General features: G+C 36.6%; 1 protein-coding gene across 2 annotated transcripts; it reads right to left on the bottom strand.

Moving 5' to 3' along the window:
- Nucleotides 1-1,013: 1,013 nt before the first annotated feature.
- LOC110746018 (uncharacterized) lies at nucleotides 1,014-13,661 on the bottom strand. Of its 2 annotated transcripts, none has more exons than XM_021946216.2 (17): nucleotides 13,457-13,661; nucleotides 13,178-13,357; nucleotides 12,185-12,283; nucleotides 11,943-12,034; nucleotides 11,166-11,266; nucleotides 9,875-9,965; nucleotides 9,735-9,793; nucleotides 9,437-9,557; nucleotides 8,375-8,443; nucleotides 6,953-7,005; nucleotides 6,712-6,820; nucleotides 6,418-6,588; nucleotides 6,159-6,317; nucleotides 5,557-5,652; nucleotides 4,453-4,635; nucleotides 2,732-2,946; nucleotides 1,014-1,942 (listed from the first exon to the last, which is right to left on the bottom strand). In XM_021946216.2, the coding sequence occupies exons 2-17, from the start codon at nucleotides 13,308-13,310 to the stop codon at nucleotides 1,546-1,548; spliced, it is 2,148 nt and encodes a 715-aa protein (XP_021801908.2). In that variant the 5' UTR covers nucleotides 13,311-13,357; nucleotides 13,457-13,661; the 3' UTR covers nucleotides 1,014-1,545. The 2 variants fall into 2 exon arrangements, with proteins under 2 accessions (XP_021801908.2, XP_021801909.2); XM_021946217.2 differs by having other exon boundaries at nucleotides 13,469-13,661.
- Between the last annotated feature and the right edge of the window lie 3,883 nt (nucleotides 13,662-17,544).

Here is a 17,544-nt window from a genome sequence, read left to right as displayed (position 1 = left end):
CAGGACAAGTATACGCAAATCAGGAATGGTTGCAATTCAAATGAGTGGAGCTAACAAGTACCAAACCAAACCCCTTGGCACATCTAAAGGCAAAGTGAGGCTCGACTCTTGAGGCCCTCCTCCTTAGTAAAGCATAGTCTAGAGTCCAAGAATTAAATATCTCACAGAATTACTTAATTTCCTAATTAGCACTCACTATCTCCGTACACATTAGAATGAAGACATTTTAATAAAATACCAATTGGTAATGGACGGAGATTATCAATATCTTTCAACAAAAAAGTACTACAAAGGAAAGTATTGACATTGCGGTTCAAAAAAGGAGAATGTGACGGTTCCTTGTGATTTTCAATAAGGTCGGTTAGGGTTTTGCATGAACTTTACAGCACTACTACAGGCAACCAATTAGAAAGTGACTCGTTCAATCAAAACAATGGGCCTGACCTGAGGCTGAGCTGCAACAAGTTTAGATGGTTATGTAGCACCAACCCAACCTCTCAAACCAACCACAGCCTCCTCTGATCAAATCCCTTGGCCTAAGCCGACTCCAAACCCTTTGAATTTGATTCAATTCAACCGTGAAAATATTTGGACAAATTCAACGGTGTATTTGAATAATAATAAATACAATCTATTTGGGAAATTCATACGAAAGGTATTCATTGGTCAAACCCAGGGGTCAAAAAAGGACCAATCGAAGCTTCTAGTTGCTAATTCTAATTGCGTTTGCGGCTCAATAGGATTTTTGAAAGCTGAAAAGGAATTGAAAACTGTGGAGGTCTTTTTTGGATCAATATTCAATAGCAGTGAGTTGCTAATACATCTATACGTGTTGTCAACATTTCTACATGGCAGCCTATGCGATTTCCCAAGGTCTTGTGACATTTTCCAGTTCAAAGGGCATATTGGATTTTACATATATATAATAATATGAGTATTTTCTATTCCCTTTTTTTTTTTTTTCTACATAGGAAAATCCTAAACTAGCATTAATAGCACACCGACACACACAATACAACAAAATAATAAATAACATGTACAGTACATATTGCACACATGCTACGACAGACATAATAAATAAAGATCCACAAATTCACATGCGCTTTCGGGTGGGGAGGGTTTGGAATTTGAAAATATACAAGTTGATTTTAAGCTCATCCTCCTGATCACTTCCTCCACCTGGAGAATGCGGCCGCTTGCTAAACAAACAAGTATAGCCGCGCCTTGGCGCATCGAGTCTGATAGTCATAGTTGCATAACTCCCAAGTATTGTAGAAATGATACATAGAAAAGAACTACAACCCAATTCCAAGTTCTGGCTAACTTCTACCAGTTTATACTATTTTGAATACGTTAAGTTGATAATATAAGTACAACAATTCCAATATACAGCTTCATTTCCTCTGTTGTACCTCATTGGAGATTTCCCTACCCTTGATTTACTATATCAGCAGCAAAATGATACCGTCACTCTGTATAAAGGCTGGTTAAAGAATGACAACATGGCACATGCGTACACAAATTGATAAACAAATTGGAAATAATTTACCACCCACCACTTCTACCTCGCCCGCGATGCCCTCCTCTCCCTCTGCCGCCTCTCCCTCCTCCTCTGCCTCCTCTACCTCCCCTGCCTCCTCTCCCTCGACTTCCAAATCCGTTACTATTTGGTTTTAGTCCCAATGATTGAACTCCCCTCCTCTTTCCACGCTGTGCTTCTCCATTCTCCTCGTCCTCTTTGTACTTGGCTGAGCTTCTAGCTCTAAAGGAAATCTCACGTGAACCTCCGGGTCCCAGCTTAACATCACTTGGGATAGCAGAAACCCGCCGATCATCTCTGAGAGCTGCTACCCTCTCACCCAATGGAAGTAATTCCTCCTTTGCAAATGACTCATGATTTAAGAATGCTTCTGCATGCCGCTCATCCTTCACTTCATACAATCTAACAGAATTTCAGGAAACAGATATTTAGTAACTCAGATTTAGAGTTTTAACTTTTAACCTCCAACAGACATTTCAAGATTCGAATCAAAACTCCATACATAATAAATACACAGAATTACATAGCAAAAGTTCACGGGAAAGAAAATAGACAAATCAGGTTTGGTTAAAATCACCAAATCTAGCAAAAGTTGCTCATGTCTGACAGATCCAATTATTGATCAGAGTGAATTATGCTAACCTTCCTCGAGGGACCCAAATCCATTAAACTGGACCAATGATGGTTCGCTCTTGTTAAAAAAAAAAAAAAAAAAATTATGCTAACCTTCTAAGATTTTATTCAAAATGCCCAGACATCACTTATGTTTTCAATAATCTATTTTCGGGAATTATACTGACCTCTCATAGAGAATACAATTTTCTTTGATACAGTTCTGTATCGTCTTATGTTAACATGTTTTGTCTTTTAGATGACTCCATTCGTAACTGAACTCAAAATGTTTATCAGGCAAACCAATAATTTCAATCTTGTTGTCATAGACACGTGGAAAACTTCTACAAATCAACTGATATTTCTACCCCAAAAGCATGATTGAAACCCACTCTTGAAATGAAATCTCCCCCAATGCTAACATGTATTGTGAAATATCCTTAGACGGGACAGGATAGTATAACTTCTAAACATAAGTGGGAGATCCCTAAACTTCCACGAACCTCAGGGACATGGATGCAATGTAACAAATAAATAAACAGGAGAACGAGTGTCTATGAAGGAACAAGAAATCTTCACCTTGGAGTTCGTCCTTTCTTTCTCATTTTACTCTTTTCATGGCCAGGTTCATCCTCTGATGACAAAGGTGATGCGGAGGCATCAGAATCACTTAAGTTCTGATCTTCATCCTCCATGGCAGGTTTGAAATGTTCCTCCACCAACGATGGTTTCTTCTTAGAAGGCATAGGGTGTAAAGCCACATACTCTTGCGAGAGCTCATCAATTTGATAATCCTGAACACAAATTACAAAAACGAACGCATTATAAATAAATAAATAAATAAACATGTAGTACACGATTTGGCCCTGACTTCTCAATATTTGTATATTTATTTTCATTTTGTAGGAAATTGATAAGATGTAATAAACAGAAATGGAGCTAATACAGAAAATGATCCTGCAGTCCACTAAACTAAAACAGTGCAAGCAGCAGAAGCCTGAAAAACAATGAGCTAACCAGCAAAACAACCAGCCAGCAGAGCAAGCCATAATGTAAGACAACCAAACACAAAGTCGTAAGAGAGCTGCTTCCTAATCCAAATTCAGAAGGAAGAAATATAGTCTCTCACTTCAAAAGACGCGGAAGCATAAAGTCAGTCCCACAATCAGGCCACAGTCCCATAAAAGTAGTCCACTGCATCCCCTTCTTTACTATTGAAAATTTAACTGTTCCTTCCCAACCACAAAACCCAACACAATTTGTTTTAAACACTACAAAACCTTTGTGTTCTTCCCTCCACCAAAAGGGCAAAAACCTCTCCATGAATGGTCACAAGAAGAGGAACTACCCAGCTTAATCTAACCACCTAAAGAGCTTATATAACAGTCTCAGCGCATAGAACTTGGATGGAAAAATTGTGATCAATACTTTGCTTGCGCCTTTGCACATGTTGCACCAATAGCGAACAAGAGACATATGCAAGCCCTTTTACCATTGTTGGGCTCACAAGTATTTTAACTCTCCCATGGACAACAATCCAAGCAAGAAATTTTACCCAAAGCACTTTAGCCATCCATATCAGCTATGAAGGGAACTAGACAAAATGCATTATGAGACAAAAAAGTCCGACCAAAACTGGGGGAAATAGCATAATGAGGAATCTCCGATTCAAATATCCTCACAAAAAATGTGGTTGGTTGCCAATTGACCAGCAAGTCAGCCAATGCATTTTTGCACAGTCCGCACTTGAGCAGTAGTATGCTTATATTATATTTGTTAAATATATTCCACAATAATTCAAGTGCAAACGGGTTACGCATCAATGACTTGAGGTTTACTCGGCTTGTGAGGTAACAAAATGGCACACATCCACCATTGCCATTGAAAACATTGGAAGGGATGGGAAGAACACATGGCAAGGTAAGAACAGAAATGAATCAGTCCACTGATGGGTGACCCATTCAACAACCAGAAAGGATGAAAGGTTCCATCAATGTCACTTAACAGTTTCAAGACCCTTGGAATCTTCTGAAAAAACACAAGAACATGAAAGTCCTGGGAACAAGGATAGGTGTGGAATGGAGATGACTGGCCATTACCAGGAGAAGGAGACAGAGGGTAGGAAAGGGAGGCAAAGGAGGTGGAAGGGGTAGGGGAGGAGAGGGATGAATAATTATTATGTTTATTTTTATTTTTTTGGATTAAAAATTTATAGAAAAGTATGGTGAACTACGTGAACATATTTTTGGGTTAAATTGTCACCCTTCTCTTACAGGAGCCAAAGGTTCAGATTTTCATACCTTATTTTCAAACATATTTCCGAATCGCTCATCTTTGAGAATTTCACTACCAAGTGCCTTCTTTTTCTTTGATGGCTTCTTAGTCTCATTGCTATCAGCATCTTTAATTTCATTCTCTGCATCTTCATTATCAAGAATACTCTTTGCAAGAGTTCGATTGACCTTGGGCAATTTCCTCTTAATCTGCAGCAAACAAAAGTACAACATACAAGGTATACGGGTATCATTGTTAAGTAGATAATCTGACATATACCACAAACTAAAGTCCATAGCGATAAATCACTCTACAACCCTACAATCTACTAAAGGAGATTTGAAAACCCCAAAATTTAACAGCTGAATCCCACTTATATTGCATTGAAATACAAAAGGGTCAGTTCTCTGAAAAATTTAGAGCACCTCAGAGCAAAGGAGTATGCCCTATGTGTATCTTTAAAATATTGTACATGAAAAAACTTAGGGATTAATTTGGATTAAAAAGTATTCAGAGACATCTTAGATGCTCTGGGGATAACTAGAGTTAACAATTAAAAGAGTTGTAAATTCAAATTTTCTGGAAACTGAACCAAAAATAAAACTGAAAAGGAGAGAGGATAAGGGTCAAAGGTTGCTCTGGTTGAACAGTAAAGAGATAATAACTACACACACACACACACACACACACACATATATTTATATATATATATATATATCAATATATATGGTGCATCGAGTATTTTTTATAAAGTGTGTTATAGAGTTGTGGATGTTAAGATCGAGTAAAAAAGAGAGAAGGTATATTTACAATGTTTAGGGTGAAAGTGGCAGAACTCAACTCATGCCTAGTCAAACAACTTTGAAGAGAATACCAAGTTTTCCAAAAATTATTCGAAAACCACCTCATCTCAAAATAAAGAAATATATACATAGCATATGCAAATAATATGGAGAATTGAGGAAACTTGAACATCCAGGCTCCCAATCCTCATGCACTTTATTGCAATTGCCCCGGTCATAAGAGAAAAATTTCTTATGAGCTGTACATAGTGATCAATGCAGAGTAATTGAACAAATAAATAAAAACTCTACATAAATACTAAAAAATTGTAGATGAAAATAACTAACCGTAATTCGCTCTCCTGCAAGTTCTTTCTCTAGCATCTCTCGTTTCCGTTGTTCTCTGTATTCAGCATAATCAAAAGGCTCTGCCAAAGCTTTTGCCTGCCAGAATGTATATATACAATGAAATAAAGCAGTAAACTTACTTTGTATAATAACCAGAAGCAAAAAAACAAATACCCTACTCGAGCATGGAAAACATTAGCTTTGACTATGACAATATGCATTTTTCAAGACAGACAACTTAAAAAACACACCCAATAACTCACTAAATCCTAAAACGGCCAAAAACATGCATTTCAAAAGAATAATTATTACCAACAAAAAATCCACAAAAGAATACAAACAGATAAGAGTCATGAAAGGGTGAGAGAAAAGTAATTACAAAATAAAGGTAAAAGCCTAATACAGATTATTATTCTCAGTTTCCTGAAACAAATCCAACTATTCGGATCTGTCTCATGTTTTCCATATATGTCCCAAGATTTGCTTCACTCTAATGAAAGACAAAAAGGGGGGACAACATACAAAGTGGATGATACAGATTATTTTGCTTCCCGTCCACCCTTCATAAAAATAATCATACAGGCATAGGAAGGCAGCCTAACCTTTTTATACAACCGATAATCAATAAAAAACCCATGCATGTAAGCTCTGAGGAGATTGGTTCCGATGAGACCAGTCAACTTCAACCTCTCAAGGTCTTCTTTTGTCAAAAATTTGAAATCATCATAGATGGTCATCTGTCCACCCTCCTCTAGCTCTTCCTGTAGAACGAACTCAAACATTAGCACTATAACTCAAGACCCCACATGAGATGAAACTAAATCCATATACGAAAGAAGTAAATAATATCTGAAAACCCACAGTAAGGTTTTGCAGGTAAGAACACCAACTGGGTGCAGGTCCAAGTTCAGGAATAAAATAAGATGGAATCTGACTGCAGTCTAGAGCCAGCAACATCAATCCACTCCTAGGAAATGCACATATATCATTAATTGTTCCAGCCGTTGGCTCAATGCTGGTCATGCCTTCACCCTGCAAAAAATGGAAAAATTATTTACTTATAAATACAGAATTCTAATATCCAATCATCAAAGAAAACAATTGTCTTCCCAACAAAAAGGGGAAAAAAAGGTCTTCTCAAATATAATGTCTTACTGTGTCAGGGTCCCATATTCTAACAATGTGATTATCAGTGGTCATTAATTTTGGCGCCTCAGAATTAAGAGTTTGATGCCACTTAATGTCTAATATCGGGCTGCCATACCTATAAACCAATGACAGTATTCTCAACAACCAGTAAGTTATAAGAGGAAAAACAGACTCCCTCATTGTGCTGAACAAGAAAAATCCACATAATAAGTAAACTCACATGTAAGTTATAAGGAAGTAAACTCACATGTGATCTTTAACCTGTATAGGATGCGACGAACGCAAGTCATAGACGAGTACCTGCAAGGTCAATGACACGATGTAAATTGACAGAGCTACAGTCTTTTTGAAATATTGGGCACTGCTCTGACATATTCTTGATAGAGGCTCTCTATGACAAGACTACAACTGAAGGTGAAAGAAGTGATGGTGCCTGCCAGCCTATATTGCACAGATACGAGTACAGGATTCACAATACAATATGATATGGTGATACAGCAGCTCTCAAAGAACTAGAATACGGATACAATTACAATTATACATGTAACATGTTAAATAACAATAAATGACCATTATAACTCAGGAACACAAAACGAGACTCACTCCCAACAAAGATATCTAAAAAAAAGATTTGCAAGAGAAATTCCCTGTCGGTTCAATCTCCAAGCCCTTGAATCTGCTCTGTTTAGCCTCCACTCACAACATAATATTATTGCCCAAAGAGATCCATATATCCTAGTCCTCATCCCTCTATCTTTTCTTCAGTTATAAGTTAGTGACACTATACCCCCAAATGGTTTTTTTATCACCACATCCTCCTACAAGGCACTCAGTAATCTCCACAAAAAGACCATAAAACTGTAATCCACTGCATAACCAAATTTACCATGTAAATCACCACCTACCAGATGTTTGATCCCAGTTATCTCTTATCTTGATTACATTATTTTAATATCAGATATCTTACAAAACCTCGTTTCCACCTTCATTAATAACATTGTAGCCAAGGGAAAATCATCCCCCCACCACATTAAGACCATCTCTATTTGGATAAGAGACTATGCACTTTCTGAAAAATAGAACAATTTCCTGTAATGCACTAAGGTGCAAGTAACCGTGAGGCCTAAATACGACAATTGAAATTCCCCCCTCGTAGACATAAAGAAGACAATTCACATGACTTCTTAATAAGAGAAAAGTCTATGCAAAATTGTTGATAATTTGACAAACAGTTTTGATTAGCTCCCAAGTTGGCTGGCACTTTGGTTTTTCACTTCAAAGAGTACTTGTCACTCTTCCAGGAGCCACTAGATTAATTGGGCCCGTCAAGTATATCAAATGTTAACCCTCTCTGTATTCATCATGGAAAACAAGTGGCTGTCTCAAACATTTTTATGCTTGTTAAGTGTATAATCTATGCATGCAGTATGCATTTACAGATACACGGTACCTATCAAGTGTATAATTTACGAGAATTCTCTAAAATCGAATATCAAAATTGACGAAAACTACAACAGATATTGCATGGTTGGCAACGACAAATATGGTGCCTAGTTCTGATAACACACATAACTAAAATGAGATCACAGCTATATCAGCAACAAAATATATATATATATATACAAATTACAGGATACCTTTACTAGCGAAAAGAAAAATGATGTCATACCTTCCCTGCACTGCTTCCAACAGCCATTAAAAAACCTGTTTTTTCATCAAACTCCAATGCAGTGACCTCCTGCAAATCCAGGAGGCAGCCAGATTAAGCAAAATCGTGTCTGATTAATAGTTGAAGAGAAAAGATCATCATTCACAGGAATCCCGCATACAACTTTATTCCCCTGCCATTCATCTGTGGCTGAACTGATGAACCAGCCAGATCATTCAATCCACTTCCTTCTTTTATTTCCATTGTCAAAAAAGATAAGGAACAATTGAGACAATATCAAAATAGAAACAGGAAAACTGATGCTAAGTAGGTCAACAGGCCCTCATTTCACTGTGCTCTTGTCAAACTACCACAACAACACTTTGTGGTGAAACATTGATTATGTAGTCTAAAGCATCTGCCATAATTTCTCTTGGATTTGAACTAATTTTGAATTAAATTTAAAATGGAGCAATGAATTTGATGACACTGTCTTTTTGAAATTGTGATGAATAAAAAAACGTCTGCTGTTTCCTGGGTGAAATAGAACAAAATTGAAAGAGATACAAAACCAGTTCAAACTGATGGTCATTGGTTGGGATTGGCAAGTTCCTTTTTTTTCAGTATAACTCTACAGTTTCAAAGTAAGTCAAAATCAACAAGGTTGATCGGGGTGAATTTCTGCCCGAACTTGTCAAACCATACTACCGACCATACCCATAGTTACATCTTCCAAAAGCGTAGGAAAAAATTTGGCATTTGTATCATGACCAAATTATCCAGACAACCACAATAGACACATGCATATCCTACAGGTGACCAACATAATATTTGAAAATAATTTCAACTTCAAAGGGTGATCGATTTGCAAATTAACTACATTGTGGCAACCAATTAGACTTCACCTGCAACCACAATAGACATATACATATCCTACAGGTGACCAACGTAGTATTTGAAAATAATTTGAACTTCAAATGGTGATCGATTTGTAAATTAACTACATTGTGGCAACCAATTAGACTTCACCTGGTCTTCATTAACGAATATTTACTCAAAACAAATAGATCAAAGGACTGTTACCTGGTCAATGTCACCAGCAGGTGCGACAGCATTAATCCTACCAACCGAAGATTTTATCCTCAAGTCAAAACACTCCACAGCACCATCCTCACCACCACAAGCAACTAGACCATGAAGCTTGCTGAAATTTTAAGAGAAAAGCTCCATACACTAAGATAATTAACCAAAATAACCATGCATAAGAAAGTCCTACATATATCTAATAACTAAATAAGCCAAAGAACCTAAAATAGTTATAAAATAAACAAATTTAAAAATTATAAATAAATATAAAAAAAAAAAAGAGATCACAAGCAACCTCCGAGAAACTACATTTAGTGCCGTTGATTGTGTGCTCAGGGAAGAGAGAAACCGCCCCTGCAAACAAGTCAAAATTATTATCAACATACCTATGAATTAAAGCAGATTAAAAATAAAAGTCCAGTTAAGCAATAAAACCTGTTCCAGATTAATCCTGTACAATTCTGGGGAAGAGGCAGCACAAAGCAAGTCACAAGACCAGCAATCATACACAATGTCCCTTCCCATTCTGCATACACAAGTTCAATAAATTCATTGCAGAAAGCATATCAAACTTATTCAAGCTACAACCCATGCGGTATACAAGTATTAAACTAAATTACATATATTATACTATCTTTGATTATTTTTAAAATGATAAACATAATTTTAATTGTGAATAAATTATGAAGTTATATTATCAAGTAATAGAAATAAAGTTCCAAAATGTAGGGATAAAAAGTTTAATTCACGTACATTGAAAAAGAGGGCTCAAACAAAAGCAAGCAACTCTGGTAAATGCTAGATGTGCTAAACTTTAGTTCTAAAGTAATGTAGTTGCTCAAGTATTCATTACTGTATTGGTGCCATGTAGGTTTTGAAAACAAGTTAATGAAACTCAACATGGGTAACATTAAAGGGAAAAAATAAGTATGATTTGATTAGAGAGAGGGTCACTAAATACTCAAGAAAACAAAAGAAAAAAAAATTCAGAAAAGAGACATAGAGCCCTCCATTTTATGTATTTATGTACGTACCTTTCCCCATTTCTAAGAAGTTGGCAGTTCTTTAATGGGTTGGTGATTCTATCAACTCATTCAATGATAGAGATGGTGCTAACATGACACCCAAAAGGGAGAAGATTCTGAATTATTGCGGGCCCATTTTTAAATAATAAATGTGTGAAAACAACATCATTTCATATTTTTACTGATCCAATAAAGGCCAATGTCATTTTGTGGTGTATATGTTGAAGGATTCAAAAATACAATTGCACACACAGGCAAGCGCACACAAACTCCCCTTTAATATACATCCACACACACATGCATAAAGCTACTCATTCTGTATCTGTTTTTCCCTCTTGTTTTGTCTTTGTTTTTATAGGATTATGAATTCAAGACAACAGAGGGCATTAAGAAACAAAGTGTTCCAACCTGGGAAAAACAAACGGAAAATAAGCTCTCCCAAAACTCTGATGACATGAATACCCAAAGAGATGGCCAAAAACAAATCCTCTTCAACAAATAAACCCCTCATCGCCCCTCACATCCTCAAATATCCTATCCAAACAGCCCAATAATACATAACAGCCAAAAGAAACAGAAATAGAAAAGAATACCCACAATGCACAATGAAACATAGAGTTCAAAGTTTATAAAGCAAACACATGGTTTAAACACTATTTCCATTCATGAGCCATTGACATAAACAAAGTATAAAGAGTAACCTTGGAATTCGCACACTGTAATGTTTTCCATATTTTGCATGTAGATAAACAGAGCGATCAGCACATAAAAACGCAAGCTTTGAATAATCATCAGCCAAAACCTGAATGAGTAATGAAAAGTTGAGTCAGTAATATTTTAAGTTCCATGAGAACATATTGAGAATACAGCATGACATTCGCACCATTAAGTAGCGAACATGAAACAATGATATCCAAATCATAATATTGGCATTTAACTTATAAACAACCTAGAAAACTTGAATGAGTATTCAAGTTTTGGATTTCGGAAGGAGAAAAAAGTACCATTCAGAAGGAAACTATACTTGACCAAGGGAGAAAAAAGGGTGCATTTGTAAGATCAAATAGTCGGGTTTCAGCCCAAGCGATGCTCTTCAGTTGCTTAATAAATAAAAAATCCAATTGCATTTTTCTTTGCTATTTAATAAATAAAACTCTTGTAAGTTCTATTAACTATTAAACATTTTTTTGACTTAATTATATTCCTTAGAAATGCTCTCATCCTTACTCTACAAGAATAACTAACTGAAATTGCAAGAGCTAAGGTAAGTGAAAAAGAAAAAAGAAGCAATTGCGAGCAAGAGTGTACATAAATAATTGTAACTGAAAATCCAAAAAAATGAAAAACATTTAGAGAGGAGCCACTGCACCGATAAAATAACTGGAAAAATCAGCAGATGCTGGACACAAATCAGCCATGGACCATGAATAAATATTTCAAATATCATGTTACATCAGAAACGAATGAAACTAAACTACCTCAAAATCAATTATCTCTGAATCCAAATGCCTTTCAAACTTGAGTGAAAGTTCCCTCAGCTCATATACTTTGACTTGTGGTGGGTAAATACCTGAATTTCAATAGTAAAAATCACAATAGGTACAAGTTCAAATGTTTTACTCCAAACGCGTACACCCGCAACACACAAATAGACATTTTATGTAGAATTCCCTTTTTATTGTGAATATAAAACATAACATAGAGTAAAGCTTAAAGGCACCTGCTGCAATTAGGAACTCCCCATCAGGAGTTGCCTTGATTTTAGTAGTTGCAGTTTCAAATCTCAAGTCCTGGATCAAGTCCACCCTTTGCATATAATCTGACAAACACACAATGAAGAAAGATCTCCCATTAGATGAAATTAATGCCAAAAAGTTTTGTGTCAGCTTGAGATGATTTTGAAAACATATTTCCATCTCAGACTAATTCTCAAATGATCCTAGTCCATAGAAATTAATCATATGTTATGATGCCTTCCCTTTAATAAGTTTGATTGGAAAAGTAGACTTCAGAACTCAAGCACATTTGTGTTAAACTTAAATATTTGTTTTTTTTTTGTGGAGTCCAAAACTCTGACATCATTGAGTGAATGAAATAAGAAACAAATGCCCAACGAAGGATTGTATTCCTCCCTCTACTACAGGTGAACACGGTTTGCATCAGCAGATTTTCACTTTAAACCTACACTTCCAGAATTTTACACGAACACCATCCGGGGTTTTAAAGTGGTTGCAAATTAAACCTTATTGAGAAATTGACGTGGAGTATGCAAACATAATTCCAGCCGCGCATAACCAATAAGAATAGTTTTTTTAACACATGATCTTTCTATAAGAATATTTAGCGGAGAGTCAATTCTCAATATAAAATTAGAATGTTAATGATTAAAACTGATGATTTTTTATTGTTCAACTTCAATCTATAAAGCACGTATAATATTACAAAGAAAAAATTAAAACAAACATTATACTGCTCTATAGCATGCAATTTATCCTAACATATTCCAACATAATGATTAGCAAGAAAAATCAAGGTACTGATATTCGTCTAGGTTTTCAGTGAAAGTCCTCAAAATCAGCAATAAATTTATATGAAGTTCTCTAAACTCTAAAGTCGACAAAATCATAAACAGAATAACAAAAGGTATCTCCATTAAAACAAAATTAACTAACTGGAAGAAAATCAAATCAGAAGAAGAAGAAGAGGGGTATACTTTGGTCTTTGCGAAGAGCTCGACGCTTCTTAGGGTCAAGCCAGGTGGCGAGAGAACGTTGTTGGGAAGCAACGCTGTACATCTTGACACCATTGATGGAGGTCGACTTGAGTTTGCCTCCATCGTATGCCATGGAGCCACTAACTCAAAGGTTAGAGAGAAAGAGAAAGAGAGCTGCGCCTGTTTGTCAGAGTTGGAAAGCTTAGGCATAAACATAAATAATAATAAGAATTAGATGCAAATAAAAACCATTTAAACAAATTTGCTTCTAATATATACATCGGGACTAACAGAGAAGAGAGAAGTTGTTTGGCAGTGGCGTTGGAATAGAAAGTTTTGAGAGCTCAGAGAGGAGGTTAGTGATTCCGGCGACGACTTGTTCTCTGGCTTCGTGGTGGTGGCGGAGGGGAAAGAGAGAGAGATGCAGAGGGAGGAGGGGGCCCGTGCGACGGGGAAATGGGTTTAACTTAAACCTCGTCCAGTGATTAGATGTTGGAAGGTACATGCTATTTCTTCCAGAAACTACTGGTATGGTGACGCGTGTTACTTTTATTACAAATGGTACTTAGGTTTTGGTTCAGAATAATATCATACACAAAAATAAACATATAAGGTTAATTACTCAAATGGTCCTCAAACTTATACCCGATTTACATTTTGGTCTCTCAATTAAATTATTCGTTCAAATTGTCTATCAACTCTATATTATTTGGTCCATTGGTCCTATCGTTACACTCTGTCAATGTTGCCGTTAAATGTAAGGGTAAAACTGCCCATAATCGTCATAAGTTCATCAAATAGGTGATAAAGTGGTGATACAGTTGTGATAAATGGGTGATATAAATTGTTGTTTGTGTTCTCTTTCTCTCTCTCTCTCATGATCACCACCCTCAAGTTCCAACCCCTAAACCCATCCCACAACCACCCTCCACCCCAAGTCCCATGAAACTAGAACCCCAACTCCTCTCCACCCTCCACCCAGGCCAACAAATACAGAAAAAAAAAAAAAAAAAAATTTCCACAGACCCCCCCTCCCAACGAACCTAGAACCCCAAATCAACAACCACCATTTCCCCCTTTCCCCCACCCCGATTTCCCTTCGTTGTTGAGAGACAACCACCCACCACCCTCCTCCCTCCTCCCTCCTCCCTACCCAACAACCACCGCTCATCCACCAAAAAATATTCTCAAGATACCCAAAAATATAGCCATACCCAACCCACCCTCCCAGATTCCACCATAATAGAATCCCCACCTCACAAACCCCTTCCCTCTTCTTCCCCCATTATGTTTTTCACCCACAAACCTTAAACTCATCATTGCAACCAATCCACAGATGCAAACAATGTTTGAATTTTTTATTTTTTAGTTTTCCAATTTGTTGGTTTTTGAATTTGGAGAGAGAGAGAGGGGTAGAAGCGAAGATGAGAGGGGGAAAACAAAAGGGGGAAGGGATCTGTGGGGGAATGGGGAATAAGAAATTTGAGGGAGGGGGGATGTTGCATCGATTCAGCTGCACCAAAATGGATTCAGCTGCATCCTCAACTTGTGATACTCGCAAGTGCACAAGCCGTTCGGTAGTATAACATATATAAGTGCGAGGTCGATTCCACAGGGATTGGTGATTGAATAAGCCAATTCAGTTTTCCTACACAAAACAGAAGAACGAGAAAGAAAATAAATAAAACAAGAAAGAAAGAAAAGAAAATAACTAAAGTAGATAAGTTCCCAAGTTCAATTAGATTAACGGATTGATTCTAGCTAAAGTCTGATTAAGCCATGGTGTTTGGTCCTAACCTTGTGTTCCTAATTCCCTAATTTGATCATTTGTTGTCTAACCTAAAATTAAGCATTAGGAACCCATTAAGCATAGAAGAACATTTTAAACAACCAAGTATGTATCTAATCCCTGTTGTCGAATGTCCATACATACTCTTCCTATCCATAGTTTAATTCGAATTAAAGCATGGTGTCTACTCTTAATTCAAACCAAGATAGCTAACATGCAAGCCTAAATGGTGATCAATTATTCAAACTAGCATATTAACTTATAAGCATAATGAATAAGAACAAAAACCATAATTGAAACTTGGAAACTAATTAAACTTGAATACTTAAGAAAGAATGTACATTACAAATAAAATTAAAGGAGAATTTCAGCACAAAGATTTCATTACAACAATTGAAAACTAGAAAGAGAAACTAAGAGAATTTGAGGGAGAGAAGGGAGGGGAGCTCTAGAGAAGTGTTTGAGAGCTCCCCCCATTGTGGTGTGTTTTGAAGCTTGAAGACTTCTCTATTTATAGGGCCAAGAGGGAGGAACATCATGATGAATTCTCACACCATCCTTCATCTTTTGCTGCTGCACCTCAAGATTTCTTCACATGGGTTCAAAGGTGATCAGTTGTGGCTACCTTTTGCTGCCAACCCATGTGGTCTTCTTCCAACCCATGTGGTGTTCTTTTGGGTGCTGAACAAAAATGAGTTTTTTGAACCAGGCTTGGTGTAGGAAGGTCAGACGTTTCAAAACGTATCCAATGGTGCTCAAATTTGGATATGTTATACTAGACACCCATTGGAACAACTTCTATGAAGAAAGAATTCCCATCGGAGCAGTAGAAGTGTGCGTTTTGGGCCTTGCAAGTTGGCTGCCGAACAGAGACTGGAACTGACTTCATTTCATTTCATTTCATTCTTTTTGCTTCACATGCATGCACATGCTTCTCTTTAATAGCTCCAGCATGTACCAACTTGCTCCTTTAGACTTTCATAGCTGGAATGCCTCCCTACTTCACTCATTATGTTGGGTACAAAGTCAGTTATAGCTGGGGTGAGGCACATGGCTAAAAACTGGTAGCTGCAAATCCTCCTGAGCAGGGTTCAATGTTGGACGGACTAAGGACTCCAAATTTGTTCAATTGGGCTGAAATTTGGATATGTTATAGTAAACACCCATTGGAACAACTTTCATGAAGATCTTCACCTCATCCGAGCCCCAGAGCATGCTGATCCAAGGCCAAGAAGTTGACCTACGAAACTGGGCTGGCAAGGGTTTGTAGCCAAAATTAGTTTGTCTTTAAGCTCTTCTTCCATTCACCCAAATCAGGCCTTAACATGCATGGATTGCATCATTTCCTATCCAAAGCCATCATTGTTACCTAAAGCTCAATGAACTGAAAGATAAACACAAAAATGATTAAAAGCACAAGTTTAACTCAAAAACATAACCAAATCATAAGCTATAAGGGTACAAAAAGATATACAATTATGAACCGATCAGGGGACTGGGTTTGGGTCTCATGAATTTTATTTTTTTCTCTTTTTCTTCAATTTTTTCTAATTTTGTATTCATTTTAACCCTGTTTTTATTTGTTAATTATGAAAAGTCATATTTACCCTAAAATTTGGTTAAATCTAATAAAAAATTAGACTGTGGGACTAATGGACCGAATAATATAGAGTTGATGGACCATTTGAACGAATAATTTAGTTTAGGGATCAAAATGTAAATCGGGTACAAATTTGAGGACCATTTGAGTAATTAACCCTAAACATATATAATCCCGGTTCAGTTTTCGGCCCCATTTTGACTTTTTTAGTCAACGAAGTTCTTATTTTATTTTTTTCGAACTTGGTTTGACTTGGTTTTCTCATCTTTCGGTTCTAATGTCCACCCATATTTGGTTATAGTAAAAACAATTAAAGAAAATAAAATTTAATCAAATCTCTAAAATAAAAAATAAACCTAGCACACACATACACACACTCCATATCTCCCTTCCCTACAAGCACACTTCATGTTAGCCATGACTGCTGATAGGGGTGGGCGATTCGGTCAAGTTTGATTTTTACCTCACATAAAAAACGATACTATTCAACCAGTGTGGTTTGGTCCAATCTCTAAATCTTTAGATTGTGTTGTCGAGGAATCTTGAATTCTTGATCTTCTTTGCTGCACTTGCCCTCACCTGATCTTGACTTGTAGTAATGTAATTATGTAACAGTAAACACACACCATAATGATGCATTCTAACTCATGCTTACCCATTTGTTTTCTTTTTTGGTCAAAGCTCACTCAATTCTTTTCTTTTTTGGTCAAAGCTTAACCCAATTCTCAGTTGCATAATGTGATGGGAAGAGTTTGACTTAAAAGAAAAGTTGTGGGCAACATGGTCTAGTCCAGTGGAAAAATGTATTGACTTGCACAATAGTGATCTCAAGTTTGAACAATCATGACATTTTTGATAGTGTGTGTGACAAACTCTCATCCCCGTGTAGACTATCGCTTGCATTACAAAAAAAAAAAGAGGTGTGATGGGAGGAGTTACATTAAGAAAACCAAGAAGATACAACTTTGACCAACAAAA

Source organism: Prunus avium, chromosome 8, assembly GCF_965620075.1.
Source record: "Prunus avium chromosome 8, drPruAviu1.hap1.1, whole genome shotgun sequence".
Taxonomy (NCBI): Eukaryota; Viridiplantae; Streptophyta; class Magnoliopsida; order Rosales; family Rosaceae; genus Prunus; species Prunus avium.
Note: the sequence above shows the minus strand (reverse complement) of the source record. Positions and strands in the feature narration are given on the sequence as shown.